The sequence below is a fragment of the Halictus rubicundus genome, chromosome 4, assembly GCF_050948215.1.
Source record: "Halictus rubicundus isolate RS-2024b chromosome 4, iyHalRubi1_principal, whole genome shotgun sequence".
Lineage (NCBI taxonomy): Eukaryota > Metazoa > Arthropoda > Insecta > Hymenoptera > Halictidae > Halictus > Halictus rubicundus.
Window position 1 is genome coordinate 3,802,614 of NC_135152.1, and position 26,736 is coordinate 3,829,349.

General features: G+C 42.0%; 1 protein-coding gene across 1 annotated transcript in view; it reads right to left on the reverse strand.

The window, feature by feature from the left end:
* LOC143353226 (uncharacterized) overlaps positions 1-26,736 on the reverse strand; it is a 499,638-nt gene that overhangs the window by 233,551 nt on the left and 239,351 nt on the right. Inside the window, exon 3 of the mRNA XM_076786388.1 lies at positions 19,477-19,634. Within this exon, the coding sequence (XP_076642503.1) occupies positions 19,477-19,564 (88 nt within the window). The 5' untranslated portion in view covers positions 19,565-19,634. The remainder of the gene's footprint in view (positions 1-19,476; positions 19,635-26,736) is intronic.

Consider the following 26,736-nt stretch of genomic DNA (forward strand, 5'->3'; position numbering starts at 1 on the left):
AAATTGTTAAAAAAAAAAAAGAAAGAACTTCGCAGACATTTTTTATTTCGCAGAAAGATCCAGAAACTGCTGATAGCGTAGAGTCAGTGACGGAGATTTAAAATCTAAGTAATATGAATAAATAAATCAAAAATATAAGCAGGCGATAAAGAGAATTTTGATTGTCTCTCTGGGCGACAGCGAACGTCAAAGACTCTAATGGGGAAAATTCTAATCAATTTGCTCGCGAGATAAATCGCAGCGCCATTTCTCGGCCATTACCCGTCGGACTCGCTGGGATCGGCTTCGCGATAATAATAAAATCGCGGATTCCGTTTATGCGAACGAGGCGGGTCGCGTGGCTCAAAACAAAGCGATCGGGATGGCCGCGCGCACGCGGCGGGGTTAACAAAATTTCGAAAACGATCGCGTCGCACGGGTAATGATCCATTCCTCGGCGTAACTCTCGCCGCGTGTGCACGCGCATGAAAACTAATTCCCGTTGAAATCGATATTTACGAAGCGGTTTCGAGCCCGCGGGTGATTACACGGGACAAAAGGAGGAACGAGGGGGATATATCGTTTCGACGGCGGAATGACAGCGAACACGTAGCAATATTAAAAACGACAGGTCGCCGGAAGCGCGGAGGAATAATAAAAACGCTGTCGTTCGGGAAACGTCGATATCCGCGAAATAATGACAGAACAAAATTACCCGACACTCGTCGGATTCGATCGTTTCCTCTGTACCTACTACACGCCCCCCGTACCCTCTCTTGTGCAACCCCATAACAACGACGATATCGTTACACGACGACCAATCCAAGTTCCATTTGTTGCTTCGACAAAAACGAGCGCGGCCGTTGTCGAGCATAATTGCGACAGATCGATCGCGAATTCCTGTCATTCTTCTTCCCAAGGGACTAGAGATCGTTTCCAAAATAGCGTATATTTTTTGAGAATTCCATTCCGATTTTATAAGTGAGCTTAACAATTATTTTTCTTAATTTTCTTGGTCGTGGGTGTAATTAATAGACTGTGGATCTTCGTGCAAAATAAAAAATTGCTCAATTGTAAGAATTCAATGTAATATAAAAATTTACTTTTAATCCCCTTAACACTAAACCTACCACGGTCAAAATGGCCGGTTTTTTATTTTACAGTTATCGAAATTATTAGAACGTTTTCGTAGGAAATCACTTAACTGACTTCTTCATTTAAGCACATATTATAATGAAAATCGTACAAAGTTTAAGTAAATTCAATCTTCTCCCTTGTATAAGACGTTTCATTTTTATATGTTTTGTGGTTGTATTTTGTGGAAAATAATATAATAGAGTCCCTAAATTTTTCTGATGACATTTTATTTTTGGTTTTGGTTCACACATTTGGAACAATTTTCTTTCTCAGATTTGTGCAACTGCCATGGGACTTGAACCAACAATTTAGATTGACTGCATAAGAATTAGAATTTCGGTGGAATATTTCTAAGCCTGGGTCAAAATAGACCCATTTCGAGGAACGTAACGAAGATTGAAGAGGGAGCAGAGATTCGTCGAAACTTGGAGAGCTGTTGCTTCGTCCCTTTTTCTTCTGGCAGCGTGTCAAAGTGCTTTGTCTCGACCGTTTGACAAATGCCGTCCGACCAGCAGCACGCGGAGTCCAGCAGAATATTCATGAATCCTTTCTCTCTCTCCCCTTCTCGTCCACTCTGTCTCTCTCTCTCTCTCTCTCTCTATGCTCTTATTCTTTTTTTTTTTCGTAGCCCCGACTATCGATGTAAACGCGTACACCGGCGACCGATTGTTTGCGTTCCACTTTATCGCGCGACAGGCTCGATCTGGGGGTTGTTAGCAACCCTCGCGGACCTGGGAGAATTCATTACCACAGAAACCGATCGACCTTTATGAATTTCCTGGTGTACACTCCTTCCTCCCATTGTCAGTGATTTAACAATACGTCCTACAACGTCTTCAATTTTTGCTTCTCTTCTTGCAACACACATTTTATTAATTATTCGTTAAAGCTTACACGACAATCGCCAACCTCGTTAGAGATCTATTAAAATTCTTAACAGATGAATTTTCTAAAGAAAACCACCCACTAACAGAATAATTCAACTAAGCCTGCAGGACATTCAAAATCATTTTTTATCGAACCAGACTGAGAGCGCAAAACGATCAGCTTCTCACCAAACCACAACCACGTCAGAGTCTTCTGCCATGGAACAGGGTTAGCAGAATCCTCCTAAGCCATAGGAGACCGTAGAAAATAGAGCCGCCGTAAACCCCGGTTAAAAAAGGCCGACGAGCTGCCCTCGCAGCAGCCAAACAACAAAAAGAAAAAGGCGGTGGGTGGGGTATGAAAAAAAAAAGGAGAAAAAGAAAATAGTGGAGCAACGTCGAAGCAATAAAATTCTCATTTACCCGGCCACGTTGCTCGCCATCACCGTCACGCTCGCCTTTCCGTTCCCATCCTGGCAATCCGCAAGGGTTTAAACCACGGTGCAGAAGCCCGACGACGCCTCGGCATTCCGCGTAGCACAATTTACGAACAACGCTCTCTAACTCTTCTCTCTCCCTCCCTAACCCTCCGTTTCTCTCCGTTCGAGAAGGAGGTTGAAGCAAGTTGCTGCGTTTCGGTGCGAGGTCGCGTTTCCACCGAGGGAGTCGGTGTATATGCGGGGTAGTTTGTCACAGTCAAGTGCTCGCTAAGTATGCGCGACCATTTGTCTCCGATCTTCTATTCCGGCTCGGCCGTCATTCTACGTTCGCCGCAAACGGAATTAAATGTTTCTGCCTTGTGCTCTCCTGCGTCCACCGCCCCTCGAACCACCCCCGCGCAACCCTCCCGCCTCCTGTATCCGGCCGTTCGATAAGGCGACTTTCGAAATTTAGAACCTCGAACACCGATGCTGACTCGATGGAACTACTGGCGATATGCGATTTGCGTTTCAGCGGGCACCATTCTTCATCTTTACAATTTTATTCGCAGGAATACATGCGTGAGTTCATAAGCAGAATTTGAACTTAATGAATCAAAACTTGAGAAGGCTCTCTTAACACTTTGAGTGCCACGTGTGCTAAAAATGGGAATTATTTGTGTAGGTTTGTAAATAAATTTCTGAAAATAAAAAATAAGAAAACGTCTTCTAGAATTAAAACAATTTCAAGTACAAACGGTTAAAGATTGCCGCAGACCAACTCGATGAATTGTTTACCGAGACCCCATTGAGAATTGTTTGTTATGTCGAGAATCCTCATTAAGACCCCGCGAGGATTATAGTGTGCTCTCTCTAAACCTTTTATCGTAATGTTTTATTGCCGGACGGAGGGAAGAACGCAGCCGAGTCCGACAGAAATTTATCAACGAATTTAAGCCGGGTTAATAAACACAGAGATTAAATTATCGCGTCATTTTGTTGGGAATAAAGCGATTTGTCTCCCGTCGGGACAAAAAGCGGATTGCTTTTACCTGAAATCCATTAATGGTTCGCCGGGTAGCTGGATAAATGAACGCTTTTATTATTTACGCTCGGGAAAAGGAGATTCGTTTGATCGTGTTCAACACTTAGCGACGTTTTCAGGTGGTCTGCTTTTGACATTGCCTTCCGAGCAATACGCGGGCGTACTTGTCAACTCGCGCAGAACCGAATTTAATTTCAATTATCGCGAGTGGCGAAGAATTCGCGAAATTCTGGCAGCTGCGCGCACACGCTGTTCCGCAAAAAATTCTGCAATCCTTCCACCTAACGTCTTACAAGAATTTCACAGTTTCGCTGTAAATACTGTTGACCGGGGTTCAGCAAAATAAAATTTTCGGGACATTGCCAGAGTCATTTCAAAAATACAAATTCTCTGCATGAATTACAAGGCACTGGAACTAAATAAGAATTTTGTTCTTCCTTTAAGAATTTTTAGAAGTTGCTACTTTAAATTATAGGTAAATTCCTTTTATCTTTACGTTTGGCAAAATACAAAATCTTAAGAGTTTGCACACGGCAATAACTTTTCACAACCATCCACGTTGCTTATTCAAATTCTTCTCAGACGAATTTGAATTCTTCTGCGAGAAAGCGAGCCTCTGTCGCAGAAATTTATTTCCAAAGTCGCAGACTGCATTTTAGAGTTTCCTAAAGATCCGGAGCAGCGCGAAAGAGCGACAACGAACGTTCCGCGCAGCCCAAGATCCTCCTCGGCGACAAATTTCTATTAAGAAAAGTTTTATTCGGCGGAATGCACCGTCTCTCGTTACCTTTCGCAACGGTCGCGACAAATGGATGGCCGACACGCCGGGTAAAAGCGGGGATCTCGAAATGCACTAGCTTTTAAGGAATTAAATCTGGCCGAGCCCGGTGCCAGACGCGTCATTGTTTTTCTACGTATGAAATATTAATTCCGCCCCCGTTCACGTGTGTTCCGCTGCTGGGACGTTTTCTGTCGCGATCGCTGATAACCTCGGGCCAGTGTTTTAACTGGAATGTCCTCCCAGCGAACATCAATTTTGCGTTACACGTTTCGTCTAGCTAGACGTCCTCTACTGCGAACGCGAATCGACGGTCTGCGACGAATTGTTACCAGAAAATTCGGTCGTGAAACTCAATAAATCCGTAAAAATTTTGCAATTTGTTTGCCACAAGCGTCACACACGCGTGATAAATTTTATTTATTTTAATTATAATTTGATAGATTTATTTTATAAGAAAATAGGTTAAACTTCAGCTTGGCAACCCAGAAATTTTGAACTTTCTAGTACATAGTCCTGTATATCTTGACGAGCAAATGCCAAAAATCGACGTTTTGAGGCGAGGAATTCATTGCATCAAAAGTTATGAGTGTTTAAAGTTGCACGATTTTAACACGTTAAGCGCGGAGCTCGTGTCTATAAACCTTCCGCGCACGCTGCAAGTAACTGCAAGTTTTTGTGTCTAAACAGAAGTCACCTCTCCGCGTCGCCTAAACGAAAAGTTAAAGTGTTGAGCGTTTTTGACAGATAGGGGCGCCGCCATGTTGGTGTGTGCTCGGCATTGCACGTTATTTGATGTGCTGGATGGCAGCACAAACAACACGTTATAATTCCTTTAACACTTTACGAAGTATTAAAAAAGAGTATTTTACATTACTGTACAAAAACCAGCAAAAATTTATGAGTCCAAATTTTTAGCCAATTTTTAATATAACCAAGGAAATTTTGTTGAATAATTCCTCATGGATGCATCTTTACAATATCAATAATCGTACATTGAAAATACTAAAACGTAAACCTAAGGTTAATTCCGATCAATTATTCGTGTCTCCTGTGTACAAATGAAAGTCTGGGACAGTTACAGGAATATTGAGAACCACCGTGTGTTGCCAGGAAACAATGGTCCTTCATCGATCAACCGAGAGCATCGATCTCGATCCCGATCGCCAGAAACAATCCCACGAAGGGTCCCTCGAACCCTTCAACGTCGGTAACGTGGAGCCCGGAACGATTGCGGGGGCGGTGCGTCGAACAACGGCACGTGCCCAGCGGCAATAAGGCTCTCCCGTGTTTCTGTCGATCCTGATAAAGTGCGGGATACTGTTTGTGCATCGTAAATCCCGTATTATGCCGCGTAATTAATGCAATTACCGAGGAACAGGGTTACGGAATAATGAACCGCGGCCCGGGATATCGAGGTGCACGCGCCGGCCATGTTCGACGATATGAACACTTTCTTTACGAACGAGTAATCACCGCCCGACCAGGAACATTTTCGTTCCCGTTTAACTCGCTGATTGGCCGATTAATTGCCACGGAAGCGGAACACTTTCTGTCGGCGAAACGAAACGATTAGGCTTCTAACGCCATGCTTATTACGGGCACCTATTTCGTAGTTCGTAGGTCGACTTGAAAAATCATTGATAATTCTGATCATTAATTTTAATGGATCTAACACTTAGGCTCAGGAAAATTGCAGCAACTTAATTAATCTCGAATAACCAGACAATTTTTATATCATGTAAAGATTCGTAGTCTCGTTATTGAATTCGATTTCAATCCTCCGTCTGCAATCTTATTTTTATCGACGGCGTCTGCACGGGTTATTTATGTTGGCGATTAATTGTTTTACTGTTCCAGGCTCTCGAAAAATCTCCGAAAATTCTGGAATACGCATTGAATTCCCTATTATAATATCTGTTCCAGAAAGGGTGTAGGAGAAACGGCGCGAAACGACAAAGGAGGAAGGTACAGTGAATTCTCGATATATGTCAACAACAGTCTTGCCAGCGTCGTGTATCCTCCAGGAGAAGTACCCGAGCGGTGTTATGTTTACACTCCTCGGCCTCCGAAACCCCTCACGGGGTATACCCCGCGGTAGTGGGGATAATTCCGCGACATTTATCATTCAGATCTTGGCGACATATACGGGGTGAGTCCGAAGAAACAGAACACCTAAATATCTCCGTTACTTTTCGTTGTACAAAAAACTTCTTAGGACAAAGTTACACTGTTTGAAGGGCCACATGTAACGGTGTAAGGGAAAAAATTTTCAAGATCATTTTTTAATGAGATTTCAAGGTCATCGATGTTTTTTTAAATGGAATGATATATCTTCGTTAACGTAATGTTGTAGCTGACAAAATAACGAATTCATCCATGTAACACAATATGACCTACAAATGACCTTCAACTCAGAAAAACGGAATAAATAAAATTCAACTTGTAATTTTCATTTGCTTTATTTCTGTTTCGCAAAATGTTCAAAAGTCCTCACCTTCGAACATTTTTTATTTTCAACACTAACAGTTTCACGGAATTTATTTATCAAATTGGAGTAAACGGAAACTGATGCACAATTACGATTAGGAAATCGGTCCTTGTACAACCGCACTGCTTCTCTTAAACACTGTCGACTTTCTCCATAAATGAAAATCATATCAATCTTATCTTCCTTCGAGTAACGTAAATTGTGAAACGTTCATCGATAAACTGATAGATTAGAAATCTTAGAAACAGTGGAAATCTGATAGTAAGAAGGTCTTCAGAGTAATTAGTAATTCACAAACACGATTCTGTACGAACGCATAGGTGAAGGTGTATCATAAATGTCCTCCTGTCAACACCGAATCTGTTATTATGTTGTGTATTGCGATACAATTGAATGTATAGCAGCTCAAGGGAATATTTTTTAACATTTTGCGTAACAGAAATAAAGCAAATGAAAATTACAAGTTGAATTTTATTTATTCCATTCTTCTGGGTTGAAGGTCATTTGTAGGTCATATTGTGTTACAACATTACGTTAACGAAGATATATCATTCCATTTAAAAAAACCTCGATGACCTTGCAATCTCATAAAAAATGATGTTGAAAATTTTTTCCCTTATACCGTTACACGTGGCCCCTCGAACAGTGTAACTTTGTCCTAAGAAGTTTTCTTGTACAGGGTGTATAAAAATTATATGTCACGACCACCATAGCGTGATTCTGCACCTCTAGATCGGTGGAGATCTGTTTAAAAAATGGACCGCAAAATTCACCTTGACCTTGGAAATCAAGGTGAAAGTGTCGAAAAATTGTCTTCTATTGCATCGTATAGTACTCATCACTCAAATTTTTCGATACTTTGACCTTAAGTTTCGAGGTCAAAATGAATTTTGCGGTGCATTTTTTTCACAGATCTCCACCGATCCGGAGGTGTAGAATCACGCTATGATGGCCGTGACATATAATTTGTATACGCCCTGTACAACGAAAAGTAACGGAGATATTTAGGTGTTCTGTTTCTTCAGACCCACCCTGTATAGAAAAATCACTGTATTTAGAATCACTCCATTATTTTCCCTGCACTATTTCTGGGACAGCCTGTATAATCGTTAGAAATGTTTAGAGCATTAATCGGGAAAAAGAAGAAATTCAAGAGTGCTCCAGAACACAGAGTTAGGGCTTCGAGGTCCTTTCTACATTTGTCAGAATATATTGTAGTTCGCCGAAGGAGTATTCTCAACGAGTATTCCATTAGAAATTTCCTCGATACCGCGGCCCAGGATAAGATAAAAGAAGAAAGCGCGAAAACTCTCGCGACATTTTCCCCGGGTCCCTGTTAGTCTTTTTCTGCGCCCCGACTTCTTGTCTCCATATCTCGTCGGCTCTTTTCCCCGGCAAGTTTCCCGCTCGCGGTACAAGTGGCCGTCAGATAAAACTCGCGGAACTGAAGTCCCCGGACACACGCGAGTTTCGCGCGAGTTCGACGCCGATAACGGAGATAGGAGCGAACATCCTTCTCCCGGCACACTTTTTCCGTTTCAGCTCTCCTAAATGAAACGCTCCCTATCCTCGATCCGTTCTGGCGGCGCGTGTTTGTCGTGGAAATCGCCTCTGCGAGCCTCGAAAACAATGACAATATTTTCCAACCCCTCACACTGTACGATCCTCTTCACAAATTGCGGAATTCGTAGATTAGCAAAATAGGTAGACATGCGTTTATGACAAAAGTGAGTAGAAGAACTTAAAAAGACTATTCTATTTCTATTTCGCTCCAGTTTATCGCAATTCAGGTAGAAACATTTTATTTTGCATAAAGATTCGTAGTCTACTTGCTAGTAGACAATTTAAACAATTTGAGGATGCCAATATACTTTTTCCCACTTGCTAAGATTATCAAGGAAAAATAGGAGCTTCTGTAAGGCTGGTGTTTCTTTTATCTTGCAGAAAAATCCGCAGCCTACTTATTATTAACCCTTTGCACTCGAGTGGTGACTCTGAAGCACCACTAGAAATTGTTGTGGCATTATTTCAAAGAAATTAGAAAAAATATTACAAAATATTTGTTACATTACAAAATTTGTAATTAATAGATTACTAAACATTTAAATATTATATGTAGAAATCGGATCAGTTTCGTATGAATAAAATGAAAATATTGTAAGACGTAAGAAAAATTTAGTTTTAGATTGAAAATAGCGCCGAGCGCAAAGGGTTAATCTACGAACTGCAAAATTCGCGAAGAGTCAAAATGCATACAACTTCATTTTACCTGTGCGCGCCTCAAAGGTGTGAGAACGAGCCTGAACCTAGCAGAGCATCCCGGAAGAGTATCACTCGACCCGGAGAGGGTAGTAAAATGCTCGATAGGAAGATCGGACGATAAAAAGCGCAGCCACGCGCGCAGATTCGCGAAAGAGAGGGATGATTGTCCTTGTCGAGGGAATTTCATAAATGACCCTGAGGTCCGCGTATTTCTAATCCCAACAAAGTCCCCGGAATTGCTCAGGCTGCGAATCTGTTTCAACTTACAGGTGACCCTTTGTCACCCGAAACCGTTTAAGCTACACAAGCTCGTTGCGCGGCCCAATGAAACGAGCCAGGATCCGCAATTACCACGGTCGTTTACGTCCTTAATAAAGCGAGCCATTATCGCGAAGTGTCGGGCTCAAGAGAAACAGAGAGAGAGAGAGAGAGAGAGAGAGAGAGAGAGAGAGAGAGAGAGAGAGAGTGAGAGGAAGAGAAGGGGCGAGAGGGGAGAGTCTAGAAAAGACGCGTCGGCGCGAGTACTCGCACCGTTCCGCTCCGTCCCGCTTCGTAAACCCTCTCAGCAACGCTGTCCGAGAGAACTGTCGGGTAATTAAGCAAAATATCATGGTTTGTCCGCGGCGTCGCGTCTCGCGCCGTTTGTCCAAGCTTTGATCCCGACTCGCGACTCGCAGACGCTAACAAGATCGTGTTAATCAGTTTTACGAAGGCAACAGGCTCTCCCTGGATACGTGGACCGGTGACACGGTGGCTTACATCGTGCTGAGACTCGCTGAGCTTCTTGTTGTAAATGCTTCCTTGCGTTCGCGAGCTTGCAGAATTCGAGGAATTTTTTTACTAATAATTAGACCGTGGTTATTCGTGGAAAATAAAAATTGTTTGCACCAGTCGTGGGAACCAAGTAGGCATTTATTTCTCTCTTTACTGCCTTCGTCAAGTCATAAGAAATATACTGATGTACCTAAATCTGTCTCATCTTTCCACTGTCTGAAATTACGCTCACCTACTTTTGATGAGAATGCATAAAATCCGCAGTCCACTAATAATGAGATTTACGTGATATCAGTATCAAATACTGTGTAAATTTTGTCGAATTTCACTGATTTCTTTGTGGCACATTTTTTTTAATTTAGCCTCCTTTTTGGTTTCGACATTGTCATTAATAAGAAAAAAGAAAAAATAGGATTCAACTAAATATACTTAATCACGACTTCTCGAATTGTCTAATCTTCGGGATTCGGCAACAATTCGCTGTTACTCGCTCGAAATCGGTTTCGTCCTCTGGAGGGCGGGCTCGCTCAGGGCAGGGATTAGTGGGCCGAGGTTAGGGGTGAAGCAATCGGCCTAATCGGGGCGCAAATAAGATTATCTGATCGAATTTTAATGGTGAGCTCGCGTGCTCCCCGTGACGGGTCCCCTCGCCTACGGGTCGCGCTCGTAAAGAACTGCGTGGGCGGTCGTTAACGCGCTCGCAGATCCCGACAGCCAGGTACCTCGGGGGTTGATTCGGCGAGCGTTGTTGTCTGCGAATCCCCAGACCTCGGCGAATTTACAAGGCATAAACAAGCCGGCCCCAGTTATCTTTACCGACGCTTCCGACCACCTCTCGTTGCTCTTTACAGTTAGCATCCCGGTTTGCATCCTCGTCATCCTGCGACGAGCGCGAGCCTCCCGAGTTTTATTGTTCTCGATTAAGGTACTCACGGGACGGATCTCTCTAGTCTCGTACTCAGACCTCTCACCGCGACCTCGACCGACTCAATCCTGTTCCTGCTGAGGCGTCAACTCGGTCTCTCAGGCGGAATACTTCCCGAACACCTTCTCGCACCGGTTACGTAACTGCTTCTTCATTCGATTACAATGGGCAACAATTATTCTGTGCTGAGATAACAAGTCGGTGCTGTAGACTTTGATGCGCTGAATTTTGACTTCGCGAAATTTCATTTTGAAACGCAAGTTGAAATGTGTTATAATTGGAGATCGTGAGGCTTGTGCAGGTTCAGGAATTTTTTGGGAGTCAGGCGTGGACGATATGCGAATTATGTTGACACGGGATTGTTCTATAGACACCTCCAAATGGAATGGTATTTTTTTGGTAACATTCCGAGCGTTTAAACATGCTTGAAAAAATTTGAATCTCGCAGGACACTCTTCTCCCGAACGTATGAAATTTTTCGTCTTCCAGAATTTTTCCCGCTTCAATCGTGGAAGCTACGCATAAATTTCTTGCACTGAACGATTCTACAGACTGTTCCAAATAGAATGGTATTTTTTTTTATTACAGTCGGAGCGTTTAAACATGCTCGAAAAAGTTTGAACTTCGCGGGACGCTCGCAACTCAAATTTTCTCCTGAACGTATGAGATTTCCATCTTTAAGAATTTCTCGTGCTTCAACCATAAAAGCCAAGCAAACATATTTTATCCAGAGAGATTCTTTATCCCCTCTCAAATGCAATGGTATATTTTTTTATCGCATTTTGAGGGTTTAAATATGTTGGAACGAAATTTAAAGCACACAGTAGGTAACGTAAATTTTCCTCCCGGACCATCTCGCATTGTGACTTGCATCTTTAAAATTTTTTAGTGGAGCAACCATAAAGGAAAGTACTGAGAGGTTGTGGCGTATTTTCTGTTTTCATCTTTCTCTCTTTCTTTCTGTTATTTTCTGTAAAACAACGGGACCGTGACGCGAAATACAGGATTCCCATCCGGCGGTGATTTCGGCGGGTGTTGAACGCTTGTCCCGACGTTCCAGAGGATTTAATGGCTGCTGAATTACAGCGGGAGAGGGATCGGTAATTGTCGCGAGCCAGGCGCGATAATAAATGTCGCTGATTCGACGATATTCCCAGCCTGAGGTCTTTTTTTCCGGCACGGCCGGCTATAGAGCTCGTTAGCGTCGCCATTTTTGCGTCCCTGTCACCGTTGACTGCTGCATCAGGTGTCCAGATTTTTTTTCCCGCATCCGATGCTGAGAATTAATGTGACACCGGAGACTAACTTGTTTGGTGGTGTGTGCCTCGTATCAGCGAAAAAGTGCGAGCAATATGACGGGCCGCAATGTCCAATTTAATTTTCTGACAAACCTCAATTGGTAAGTCATTTTGAAGCAGTGAAGTAAGTAATGAATGCGATCACAGATTCGTTCAATTCAACGATTTCATGCAGTCTCCTCATTCATTAACACTAGATATACGGGACCCGTTAAAATGACAGGTTTTAAATATGTTAATTTACAATTACTATGATTGTAAAAATGCATTTATGGAAAATTTATTTAATACATTTATTCATTGGAGCATATATTACAAAGCTGCTAAAAAACTCACTAAATATATTCTTGGTATTTTTATGAAATAATCCAAAATAGCCACTTTTAGTGCTCCGTGAACCCAGTGTTAATGCTACCAGTACTTTATAAAAATGACAAGAGTTTAATTTGATCTGTATCTCTTCGGAATGATTGTTCATCGTGCCAAATGGTAGCCTGAAGAAGTTACTAAGAAAAATTAGAATAACATTGAAAAATTAGCTCAGTAAATATTCCAACTGTATCTACCTTTGAAAATGTTAAAAATGAAAATAGCTAATATTTTACGCAAAGATTGAATGAGAAAATCGTTTGCATACTGTTACCCATTTCGTTGATAAGAAGTATCACGCGGATTCAGCAGTCGAGTTGAAGATCATAGCCGGCCGTTTCAATATTTGTTTACTTATCACTTGTGAGCCTACAGAGAGCGAATCGAGATCGAATAATGGCCGAGAGCGAGAGAGCACGGTAGCAATTTCCCTGCGAATGGTCCACCGTATTGGAGTAAGCTGTCGCTCCATTAAATCACATCTCCGTCGCTTACCTATATTGCAATTTAAACTTCGGACGGGAACTTTATTCATTATCTCCCATTTGATCGCAGTTTGCGACAATATATGAACGGAGGGGGAGGCTCGTTGCTCGAACTTCCACGCGTAAAATTCTCTCCAGTCGATGCTCACTTTTCTCGCCGCCATTTCAACGCTGTGTTCTTTACTCGCCGCCTGGAAATTGCACTTTTCCCTCCACTGCTACACTGCAGACTATTAGTTGCTTAACACATTTTTGCAACCCTATAACTTTGCGCGCTGTCCAAGAAATTTGAACATTTTGAGAATTAAATTCAACAGTTGCCATTCAAATCTGGGAAATGTTAACAATTAGGCCTGCAAGAGGAGAGGGTTGAAGAAAGATACGTGCATCCTACGAAAAATTTAATACAACTGCGTTTTAATGTGTCAAAGAATCTGTCGATTTAAATTATAAAACAAAAAATAATAAAGTATCACTATTACCCGCTGACCAAAAAGATTGCTGCTAATTGTGTATTGCGAACACGTCTAACTAATCCCAGAAAAATTGATCGATCGTGTCAGGTCCGTAAAAACAGGGGGGCGACAAACCGCGACAATATCCTGAAAACTTTCCTGTCTGTGCACCCCCCTCATCCCTCGACCCCTCGCCTAATCTCGACCGTCGCGCAGTCCGACCGTTTGCCCGCGTTTCGTTTTGCTCGCGGCCGCTCGGGGAACAGCCCTTAGTGGCCATTTCCTAGATTAAGGTCACCTGAAAAGCAAATAGTTGTTAGGAGTGGAAAGAGGGAGTCTCGCCGGTCGCCGGGTGCCGAGCGTCAACGCTGAACTTCCGGCTGTATACGTTTCTGGAAAACTATTTGCGCGCGAAACGGACACAGCTCGTGCTCTCGCCGGATAGAGAAACTCCCAGAGCTGCCTTTCGACGCGAGACTCATTGTTTTCGGGCTACCCTCGCGTTGTTCCACGGTGAATCACTCCTGCGATACGTTGCTCGATAATTCCGCCCGCGATGACCGTCTTTTGCACGCTGCAACGCTGCAACGACCGACACCGTTGCGCTAAACGATCGGACAGTTTCTCTTATCGAAAATCTGCTCTTTCGATTTATTCATTGCATCGGGTTAGGTGGAAGTTTCGTTTCTTCGCACAGTGGCCCGAAAGTCGGAAAACGTGGCCAAAACCTAAAATGTGAACATTCAGCTATGTAAGTTATGTTTATGTTATGTTTATGTTTTAAGTATGGGGTTGGTTACTCTAAGAGTGTTTCTAAGTCGGGGTAAACAGCGAAAAGGTCGTTTTTTTATACCTGACCAACAGTCATAGTCCGAACTTCGAGTTCATTACACCATACCTTTTTAAGCTTGTGAAGCACATTGCGAATTTTAAGGGGGCCGGCATGGTTTGAAATCCATATACGTATGCAAGGGTCAAAATCTAGACAAACTGCCGCTTCAATATTGCAATGAGCAGTTTAGAAGTGGTCAATTGTGTTTCCTAAAAGTCCAATCTACGTCTGTATTGCGCGCAAATTGCGAATTTCTACCTCATCGTGGAGTAATTTGTAATATTCGGCAGAAAATTCGAATTCTGAAGCAAGTATGACGTCACAAGATGGCTGCCGCTGAAAGATTCTCTTAATTTCGAGAGATTTAGTGTTCGTATCGAAAAAAAGGCTCTATACAGACGTAGCAAAGACATGTACGAACACGGTGGTATGCATTTTTAATTGATTACTTACTTATTTAAGACGTAAAATGTCTAGAAAAAAGGCACAGGATAACATAGCGTGACAGTCAAGGTCAAATGCCTGCCGGCCTCTTAAGTGCACGGTGTACAAATTGTGTTGAAACGTTTCGATTTTAATTATGCATTATGCATGCTGTTTGTGGAGGTAAGTTGCGTAGTTTTTAGTGCCAAATGTTTATTGTTAACTGATAACTATGTATGCAAAGAGAGAGAGTAAAAGTGAAGGCATAAATTTTTACGATTTAGAGTAAAAGTTGCAAGTCTCACACGGTCTAGCGCTAAAACTTGTTGGAGCTTCTACTACATAGTATTATCTTGCAACTCTAAAAAAAATTAGCTGCCCCTAGGTGCCTCTGTGGTCGTAGCACTGTTTTTTGTAACGCAGAGTAGGTATTTTATGCGCTTTCTTTGCATTTCTTGTCAAACTGTGAGAGATATGCACTAAGTCTTTCTGTAAAATTTAAACAGATTTTGAATAGAATGCCAGTTTTTTTATAAAGAATCATATATCCGAAATTTTGTTATATTTTCTCAAACACGAACGCTGTTTTTATATCGGCTGTTCATTTGAAAACTTTCCGGCCGAATATCTCGAAAAGTATGAAAAATATGAAAAAAGTGTAAAACACGTGTCCAAGGCAGTATCAGTTTTTTATTTGGATGGCGTTTTCACAGTCACTTGAAGGTCAACTTTGTTTTTTCAAATGGAAACATATATTTTTTATTATCGGATCTTATTGTACGTAAAAAGACCAGCAATTTTTCAATTTTTTCTTCTTTGGGAACTATGAAGTGCGAATAGAATACCTACTTTATACAATACAAAGGGTAGAGTTTGCTATCCGGAGAATTAGTGTTTCCCCTCGTTCAGGTCAATATGAGACAGCGAATTTTCTAATTTCAAGTTCATATTCGTGGTCAGCGACCCCAAAAACGGCCTAATACCAATTTTCAAGCAGGAACAATAATTTTTTAATGTGTATGTCTGCCATATTGGATCCGCCATTTTGTTTTTTCTAATTTTAAGTTCAGATTCGTGGTCAGCGACCTCAAAAACGGCCTAATACCAATTTTCAAGCAGGAACCAATCATTTTTTAACAAGTTGTGAGGTTTTTACCACGTTTTGGCGATTTGGGACCACTGTGCTTCGATATAGAAATTTAGAATTGATGACAGATCTTTAAACTGCTAGAAAACGTGTACATCAACTTTGCATTTCTATTTTATTTCTGCAATGAGGAGGGTTAAACTTCACCTTGACAACCCAGAAATGTTTAACTTTATATAATCCTGTACATCGACGAGAAAATGTCAAAAATCGAAGTTTTAAGGCGATGAATTCACTGGTTCGAAAGTTATGCGTGTTTAAAGTTGAAGGATTTTAAGCGTTTTCGACGACCGGCCCTCTCCGCTCTTTGAGATCCCGTATATGATTCTCTACATTTTAATTACTGTTCGATGGCAGCTTATCCCAGAACAGAGTGTAATCGCTCAACTTTAAAAATTCGATTTTTGGAAATTTCTCGTCGAGACGTACAGGATTATATAGTAAAATGTAAAAAGTTTCTGGGTTGCCCAGGTGAAGTTAAGCCATGTGGAGTCTTCTAGCTGAAGGAAATATTCTCCTGATTCTGATTTTTATTAAATAAGAAAAGGAGAATATGGAAAGTGATAGAATGAGTAACTGGGAAGGAAATAGTATTTCTACTGGATTTTTTGCGATAAACTGTGGAATGAGCTGCCCGAAGGCATTAATGGAGTCAAGATTTAATGCTGAACTCTCTTGGAATATACTCTTCAATTATTTGTTGAAGTAATTCTTATACTTTCATCGAAAAGCAAACTGTATAAAAACGGTGTTGATTCTTTTCGAAATGTTTAACACGGGTAGATATTATCCAATTTTATAAACTACTGAAGACAAGGCGAAAGAAAGACACCTTCTTCAAATTCCACAGATTGTCAATGTTCATTGTTGCAAGAACCCTGCTGCGAAAATGTTAAACACTCCAAAAATTCTGTCAAAATCACGCGTCCGGTTTTCGTCCGACAAAGTCCAATAAAAACCGGCGATTTTCCGATGGTCCATGATGGGAGGTCGAGCTTTTAACGATCGGTCTTCCCGCGCGTCGAGGTGTAATAATATCGCGGATACGATCGGAACGGAACCTGTCCTCTCGCGACAAGCCCTTGTACCAGAAGGATTACAATTCCGTTCCATTTAAAACTGTCAACGGCACTTCTTTCAATTGCGACCGGTGGAATTCGTGGCGCAGCTGGATTACGGAGTGCCCCGCCTGGCGGGGCTCTCGAGATTTCATTTTCACGCGGGGCTCGCTGGAAGGGGCCGAAAACGACGCCACTATCGTAACCCTTTAAACTCGGAGATAGCGGTTCCAGCCGCCCATTGACCCAGATCCGGGCTCTGCCACGGTGCGAGCGGAATTTCACCGGGGCGCGAAGGATTCCAGGACTCGATTCGCCAGGACTCGATCCCGCAAACCTCTCGCGAGTTGCCAAACCGCCCACCCTACCTTTTTCTACGAATTTTTCGAGAGTCACCCGATTTTCGGTTACTGCGATTATACGCCGAGATTGAAGTCAATTCAATCTGACTTTGCAGAGATGCTTTCGGACATCGTTCTGGGACAGTTGGCAATTTTTCTTAGCTTGTAGACCTATCATAAACAGTAACTTGCAACCTCAACTTTCAATTTTTCCTACCATTTCGATTACAGTGATTTCTCTATACCGGGTGGTTCACGACAAACAGGCCACCTAAATAGCTCCGTTAGGATTAGAGATAGAAGAAAATGTTAGAGAGAAAAGTTGTACTGTTAAAGGGGGCAAATATGGTGATATAAAAAAATGTTCCTATTGTAGTCGTTTTCAAGGTCTTTTGAAGGTCATCGATGATTTTCAAATAGCACCACATATTTTTAACTTCACAGTGTTGTAGCTGATGTCAAGGCGAGTTCAATGATGTGGTACACTATGACCTTCAAATGACCTTGGACTCATTAATAGATATAGTTTGACTACTCTGTTTGATCAACGGAAATTGAATTCCTTCAGTCATTAGGTCTCATAACACGTATTCCGTTAACGGAAGGTGATCTCTAAGCGTACACAAACTAGATTATCAACAAACTACTGGTATGTATGCCGAGTCAGTTATGGTCATCGAATTATTGCGAGTGTATCAGTTCATCGATAACCGTTTAGCGATGCGTTACTCAAACTAACACAAGACCGATCTTATTTCCATTTATTACGAAAGTCGTCAATGTCTTCGAGAAGCTGTTCGTCTTTTCAAAGACCGATTTCCTGATCGCAGATGTCCATCTCGTTCTACCTATTCAAATTTAGTTAAAAAGTTCCGTGAATTAGGCAGTGTAGAAAATAAAAGACCTGTGAAAGTGAGAAGTGTAACAAATGAAGCAAATGCAGTCAATGTTCTTGGTGCAGTAAATGTAAATCCTTGCATCAGCACTAGACAACTCAGTAGAGAAAGTGGCGTTGGCCGAGCAAGTATCATGCGAATATTTCGATTACACAAATTCCATCCATATCACATATCGCTCCACCAAGAACTTCATGGAAGAGATTTCGAAAATCGCGTAAATTTTTGTGAGTGGGGTTTGAGGCAAATTAGAAATGATAGCCGATTTTTTAGTAACGTATTATTTACTGATGAGGCTTCCTTCACAAATCACGTATCGTAAAAGAATTTCTGAACAATAAATATCCAAATCGCTGGATAGGACGTAATGGACACATACTATGGCCAGCTCGTTCCCCCGATCCAACTCCTCTTAATTTTTTTTTGTGGGGAACACTCAAAGATGATGTATATAGTGATCAACCGACTACACCAGAGAACATGCAAGAAAGAATAATTAGATCTTGTAGATCAATTCCAACAGAAACAATTGAAAGTACAATTGATTGCCTTGTAAAACGTTTAAATGTTTGTGTTATTGCTCAAGGTCATAATTTCGAACATTTAATTTAGTTCAAATAAAATGATTGCACATTTTGAAGTTATCATTGTGTGCGTGTGTGTGTGTGCTTTATCATAAATTTTCTAGTTCAAGGTCATTTGAAGGTCATAGTGTACCACATCATTGAACTCGTCTCGACATCAGCTACAACACTGTGAAGTTAAAAATATGTGGTGCTATTTGAAAATCATCGATGACCTTCAAAAGACCTTGAAAACGACTACAATAGGAACATTTTTTTATATCACCATATTTGCCCCCTTTAACAGTACAACTTTTCTCTCTAACATTTTCTTCTATCTCTAATCCTAACGGAGCTATTTAGGTGGCCTGTTTGTCGTGAACCACCCGGTATATGCCGCCAAGGTCTGGATAATAAACGTCGCGGAATTATCCCCACTACCGCGGGGTGTACCCCTTGAGGACGCCGAGGAGTGTGAACATAACTGGCAAGACCCGTGTTGTTGACATATATCGAGAATTCGCTGTGCATTTAATTCCCACAAAAATTCGATGATTGCTCGCAAATCCCAGAATCCGAGGGCACCAGTTCGATTTTCACGGAAACCGAACTCGTTATCGTTCGGAGGATTGCGTAACAGTCCCGATCCAACAGGTCCTGGATCTTGGTCCCGAGGACAGCGGAATCGCTATACGACCGGTATTCGGCGAGAAGAGAAGTAGAACGACAAGGTACGCGCATAACCAGGGCCCCGAGAGAAGTCGGTCAACGACTTAACCAGATTTGCCGAGGAAAACTTTCTGAAAATTGACGAAGGGAGCCAAGCGTCGTCGTCGTCGTCGTCCTCGTCCTCGTCGACGACGTCGTCCCCGCTGGGCTCCTCGTTGTCACCTCTCCGAGGACAAAACATCTTTCCGAGGGATGGTTTCTTACCTCCTTGTCGGGAGCTGAAGGCACCGGTGCTTCCAGCGATGATTAGAAGCAGCAGCGGGCTTAATAAAGCTCTCGAGGAAGGCAGCATCTTTCCTGTACTCCTGCCGGCGCCTGCGCGTCACGGGGTCCTTTAACCGGCTTCCCTCATCACAGCCCCTCTGCAAAAGAAAAAGGATGAATGATAACGAGCGGCTCGAGGTACCTCACCCCTACTATCGCTCTCTAGCTTTCCCTCTCTTTCTCTTTCTCTCTGTGTGTTTCTGCTTCTCCGTTCATCGAACGCTGCTCTAGTTTCCGGAGAGTATGACCGGAAGTTGAAGTACGTGGCTCCTCAGGACGACATTCACGGCAATTTTGATGTTTTAAGTTCGGCGGAAAATGCGATACATGCTCCAATTCCGGGGGAACTATTTAGTTGCTCGGTGGAACTGGTCGGGATTGCATGATTAAAATGTTTGTTCTCTGGAACTTGTGTCTCGAGTTCAGGGATTTTCATAAGAAAGTTAGGTGAATCACTCGGGGAATGTTTGGTGAGATCTGGGCCGTCGGTATCGTCCTCGACGTATAAAATCTACGATTTTGTACAAGATTGTCCAAGGTTTTATAAGTCAAGCATGATATCGAGCCAATGCTGCAAACTTAAAATCCATTCCACCAATGGAAAACGAAGTCGGTTCAAGCAGCAAGTCGTAACAGAATTAGGAAACAGAAATCGTTATCAGACATGCTTTTTTTAGCAGAGATAAAAATAATTTAACACAACCCCGCCTCCGGAAACGGGCATCTCTATTCAAGAACTCCAGTTCGTCAAGATTTTTTTTTTTTTATTAAGCATTTGAAACCCTTCTGGGTTTATTTCGCTTTACAGGGATAATATAAGTGGGTACAATATTATAGAATACAGAAATAGAACAAGAAGAATACAATAATAATACAAGTGAATACAATAACAATGTTCGTTAATACTAAATGTGTAGATTGCAATTTTTGAAACAAGAAGCTTAGCTTGCGTCTTTGTGAATTATACAATTCGCATTGCCATATTATATGATCAAGGGTTTCGCAGTCCCGATTGCATTTACACTGGCTATCATTGATAATACCTACTCGCGCTAGTGAAGCTGCCAGGTTATAGTGATCGGAACGCATTCTGTTAACTGTAACGATAAAGCTTCTCCCTAGTCTTAAATGGGCGAACCAGGGAACAGGGCTTTCATTAAAAAATTTTTGAAAGAATTTTTTACCCTTAAAGAAACCTTGGTTTTTTTATAACTTCGAAAGTACGATCTTTGGCTTGTTTTTTAAACTTCTCAAATAAATCGGTGTAGGGAACCGCAGGAATATTTACAGTGTTCATTGACGTTGTCGACTTAGCTGCCCTGTCCGCATTTCCATTGCCTTGAATTCCGATATGCGACGGAATCCAAAACAATTTAACAAAGCTGTTATGATCATTATTGATCAACAAATTGTATTTTCTTTTGATTTCAAGGATGTATGGGTTAGTTTTAATATCTACTTCGGTGCTTTCCAAAGCGTGGAGCGCGCTGAGAGAGTCCGAAAATAAGAGAAAACTAAGATGTTGATGTTTCAGAGCAATATCAAAAGCATCATTTAGGGCAATACATTCTGCGGTGTACACAGATGCAGATGGGTTAATGGAGCGAGTTATTTCAAGGCTAAGTTCAGGACAGATAGAAGCCGAACCAACACAATTGGCCCCAGAAATTTTACTACTATTCGTCAAAATTCCCTGGCACAAGGAGAACGTCTCTGCAGAAAAAGAGTGCACAATTTTTTCCCAGGGCACAAAGGCAAACTGATCTTTCCTCCAGCTGCCATCAACCTGGAATTGGTCTCGTTCCTCTCGCGGAAAGCTGCGACGCTAACGACGCCGAACACCTAACGAGGCCGAGTTATCGAAACAAATTTCGGTGCGTTCTGAGCTAAGGAAGAAAAATAGTGTCGGGCGCAAGGGTTAACCCTTTGTTCCGTTCGTCGATTGCAATTATCTCGGGTGCGCGCCGATTACCCCTGTAATTCTTTCCGAGACCGTGGCAATATCCTGCAGACGGCCGTGGCCCGTATTTCCTTTTTGCTATTCGCGCTGAGCCGAGCCGCGCGCCGCCGAGTTAATGAGCCCGGAACATTTAATCCGGCGTCCATTAAGGCGTCAACATTTGTTGCCCCCGTTACTGCCGAGCAGACAGAAGGGCTCGAATAAAACGGAACGCTTTCTCAGACGTGATGAAACTGCACGATCATCCTGCACCCTGGAAATTGGATGGATCCGATAATCCCCGACTTCCTATCTGTTCTCTTTCTGCCACTGGACCGCGTATTTTGCGAATTTGCAACAACGCGGATCAGCAGTAAAGCACAAAACATTATGAACTCTACAAAAAAGCAAGAAAATTCTTAGGTTATTTTCATTTTTCTAAAGCCTGTAGCACATTCAACTTACTACGGCCGTTTTCTGAATGCGTTTAGTCAGAGACAAGACTAATGCATTTATTTTTTGCGTTAAACTTTATCTCGGGAAACCAGACATTTTTAACTTTTCTCATTTAATCCTGTAGATTTTGGCGAGAAAATACCGAAAATCCAAGTTTCAATCCTAGGAGATCACCAGTTCAATTGTTATGAGTGAGTAAAATTTAAGATGTCCAATTTTCAGCGTTTTTGCCAGGTGAGGGCGTCGCCATGTTGTTACGTAGTGACCGTCGCGCGTCGCTTAATTTTATCTGTCAATCTAAACGGAATTTATTAGACTATTTTTTGATCCACTTATTCAGAAAATATGTTCAGGAATTAGATTAGAGAACTACAAACACGTCTTTATTTTCCCTTCGTTAAAATGATCGTATTAGCACACAACTCCATAAAATTGCAAACATTCTCATCTCATTTCTGACCATCTGACAGTCGCCTATCAAGCGTGTTCAATCATCACCTATGTCTACAACAACTAAAAAGAAAAGGAGCACAGATATCACAGAAACAACTCCAAAAACATTTCCGAAAACAATAATAAACAGCAATTCGAAAGTCTCGAGCAGTCTGCAATGAAATCGCCGGAAATCCAGCAAGGATAAGAAGCAATCCGCAGAAATTCGCCCCGAACGCTCCAAAAAAAAAAAAAAAAAGGAAAATCATCGAACGAACAAACTCCGATTCGGCAGACACGGCGAGAGCTCGGAAACCAGGCAGGGAAAAAAAGGTGGTGGTCGTGAAAAAGAAAGTGGTTTCGAAGTTGCCTCGTTCCGGCGAATGGCACTCATTATCCTCGAGACTTCTCGAACTCTCTTTCGAAACGATCGAGCTCGCGAGAGGGCGCGTGGTGTGCTCGTTCCGGCGCAACGACGTATTAATTAAACGTTAATTAGCCCGTTATTCATCAGCCGTTTATTATATTCCAGCGACTAGTAATTGTCCGTTGCGATCTAACCGGCCGTTGTTGCCGGCCCGAATGAGAATGTAATAAAATTCTGTACCGATTAACGACCGCGATCCTTTGTTTCGCGCAACAAACGCCGCGCCCCGGTAATTTACATCGCGCGTTCGCGAAATTTCAATGGCGAAATAACTCAATGATTTCGCGGATATCGCTGTGCAAAAGCTGATCGGTCATTCGATTTTTGCGTTCCGTGACACCGTCAACAACTGGCGATTTTTAACCAGTTGTTAGTCGTGATTAAGCTCGATCTCGAACTGGTCGCCCGGGAAAATTAAAATATCCGACTAACGACCTCGTTCGGGAACGCAAAAATTTACATAACTTCACGAAAGTGGAATCAACCTGTTTTCTGAGCACTAAAAGTGAAAATAGTGGAAGAATAACGAGAATGTGTTTATCCAAATTTTCAACCATATTTTTGTAATATACACTCAAAGAAATAAATTACAATCTCAATAATCTTAAATTAAAAGTATTATAATTCTAGTATCAAAAGCTAGGATTGTCATTTTCTAGAGAAATACAAAGAAATCGAAATTTTTCATCGAAATAGGAAGAGCTCCCTGGACCATCGACTGCTTCCGCGAAGAAGCAGACGTTCCTCTGTGATAATGGCAACCGTGTCACTGTCTCGTCCCGTCGAACCCTGTTTTGCTTCGAGCTAGCGCCTCAACACTACACAGTTTCTCAAACTTCTTAACTCGAATCTTGTCAAAGATCTACTTCTGCCAGTGCAAACACAGTTGTGGGCCGCGAGCACACTGTCTATGGGGCACGCTGCACAACTTCGCTCGACAACACTGCGTGAATTAAACATCCCTCGCGGATTCACTTCGAACTATGCTCCCGACCGAATCGCATCTCCGCGGTGCACTTGCGCTTGCACCGGCCTTTTTCGCTGCTCAACTGTGCTCGCTCCACTCGATATACTAACCCCCTCCACCATACATCGAGTATACGTGATACGAGTTTCGTACAAAGTCTACTGATTACGTTACCTTTAAACCGGATAAAAATTTTATTTTGTTCGCAATATACAGGGTGTTCCAGCCAACTTGACCACCTTGAATATCGCGCTTAGTGTTAATAATAGAAAAAAAACGTTATAGAACAATATTAACCTAACCGAAGGGGCAATATAATGATTCGGAGAAAACTTTTTTCAAGATAATTTTTTTCTAGATATCAAGGTCATCAATTTTTTTTATTAATGGAACTATATATTTTTTTATCGCGATATAATAGTAAGGGTGTAGACCTCTTCAATGACATATTATATAACGATCTTCGTGTGACCTTGGGTACGAAAAATCCAGAAAGCATTATAGGTATTATCAGTGATTAATTTACTACACTAATTGGTTTGATTGAACTACTCTATTTCAATAAATGTTTGACAATAAATGATTCTCTGGCTCTTCTAATAGTTTCATTGCTAATATTGGAACATGCAGTTCTAATACGCATAAACAATACTCTTAGGTGTTCCCCATAAACAGATATCAAAGACCACGGATCTCATAAAACGTTTGCGCCTCGCCCAATCCAACGTTGAGGAAACTTTTCCTCGAATATTTAACGGGCTATTCTTGAGTTATGTGCCGGATATCCGTCATGCTGATACCACATCTCGATTCTTCGAGCTAATTGTATTTCTTCCAATAGGCGAGGCAAATCTTCAGTTAAAAAATTGGCATATTTGTTATCATTTAGTGTACTATTAACACCAATCCAATTAGGGTAGTACATTAATCACCGATAATACCTGTAATGCTTTTTGGATTTTTCATACTTAAGGTCACACGAAGGTCATTGTATAATATGTCATTAAAGAGGTCTTCACCCCTACTATTACATCGCGATAAAAAAAAATATATAGTTCCATTAAAAAAAATTGATGACCTTGATATCTAGAAAAAAATGACCTTGAAAAAAGTTTTTTCCGAATCTTTATATTGCCCCTTCGGTTACGTTAATATTGTTAAACTTTTCTTCTTTTTCGAAACTGTACTCATTCAGTTTCTGGCTATCATTCTGGAGTGATTCGATTAGAAACAGTAAAAAGTTAGTGCATCTAGGAGAACTAATTTCGCATCCCCTAAATCGGAAGAAACACTGTCTATGGGGTTCGAAAGGTGGAAACCATGGGTCCATCAACGGTCACGGCAGATCAAGCGGCTGCCCTCCCGGCGTTTTCCTGAACTTATTTATTTTCCCGCGGCGGAACGTGGCCGGAAAGCGTTGCGAGACACCGCACCGGAAAGAAGAAAGGAGAAGAGAGAGAACAAGAGAGACAGAAAGGGGGGTAGGGGGGAGGGCCAGGCAACGTTGGCCCCGGGGGCGCGTTGGGTTTCCATTATGCTAAACCGCAAATGGAGTCCTGCGATCGAGTGTCTCTCTGCGCCACCCCCGGAGGCGCGCAAAGCCGCTGGAATAAGGCTCCTAAGGTGTAATGTTACCGAGAAATTAAATTCTCTCGTTCTCTGCGACCACCTTCATCCCCACCCCCGCATCCGCGTCCGATTCCGACCCCTCGACCAACTACAGCTCGCTTCATGATTCGTGGACAGGTGAAACAGCTCTTTTGAAATCGTCTGATCACTCTGGCGCAGTCTACAGTACCCTAATTTCTTCCATTTATATGGGAAAATTTTTTAACGTCCCTACAGAACAGTTGAGCGAACAGAATATATTTATTGTGCACGTGGTGGACAATGTTATCCATGCTAATAGTAATGTAGATAAGATAGTAGTGTAGATAAAATATACAAATACGTACAAAGTACAGTAGGGAGGTGTAATTTTGTTTATAATTAACATATTTTACTCTTTTTTCTGATTATTTTATTGGCGTAGCTTATTAGTAAATTTATTTTTGCTTTAGAAAATAGGCTTAAATGAATGGACGAATGACTGTCTGTGAAAGTACGCGTGGTACGAATGCTTGAAGTTAAGTAAAAATTGTTGTAAACCAAGTCCCTTCTCATGGCTGAAAGTGAGGTTGAAGAAAAGAAACTGTTTGTTAATAGCACTTCAATCTACAAGACAGTCTGAAAACTGGACGTCTTTATCAAGTTTATTTATTTTTTATTAGAATTTTATGTTGATATTATTGAAGGACGTTTGGGAACACTTTGTGTAGGAATTTATAGAGACTATCAGTAAGGATTCTCTTGAAATTAATAAAATCCGAAAGCTCAGTAAAACTGAAAGGTCAGTTGCGCCATTTCCAGGAAAGCATACGAACTTGTCAAAACAAATAAATCTAAACAATGACTGTCTATCTGGAAAGTCTATAGATCATATTTACCCGATTTTCCGCGCAAGAGTAACATTTTATTTGCCGTCGATTCTCGTCGTTCATTTAAATCAAATTTAAAGAAGAAAAATGGTCGACTAACTCGGGGCAGCGTGGTGCGTGTGAAAGCCGACAAAGCAATTCGTTGCCGAAGTTTCGAGTATATTCTTTTGGTAGCCGGTTCCCCGTCACCTGCACACATAACAAACGAACCCCATGAAGAGAGAGAGAGCCATGTCTCCGGTGCAACGGGGGACGCTATCTGCACACACGTACGCGAACAAAAGCGGCAGCCTTTTTGCCGGCGAGCACGTACCCGACGATGATTTTCTCGCGAACCGGTCCTCCCCTGGATCGTCACGGTGAATTACGGCGAGGAGCTGCAGGTGAATTTTGATCGCTCTACTCCCACGGGCCCCCTTCTCTAAAAATCGGCGATCGAGCCCGCCTCGACTTTTTCAAAAAGAATCCGAATCCGTTCAAACCTTCGAACCGAGGAATTGAG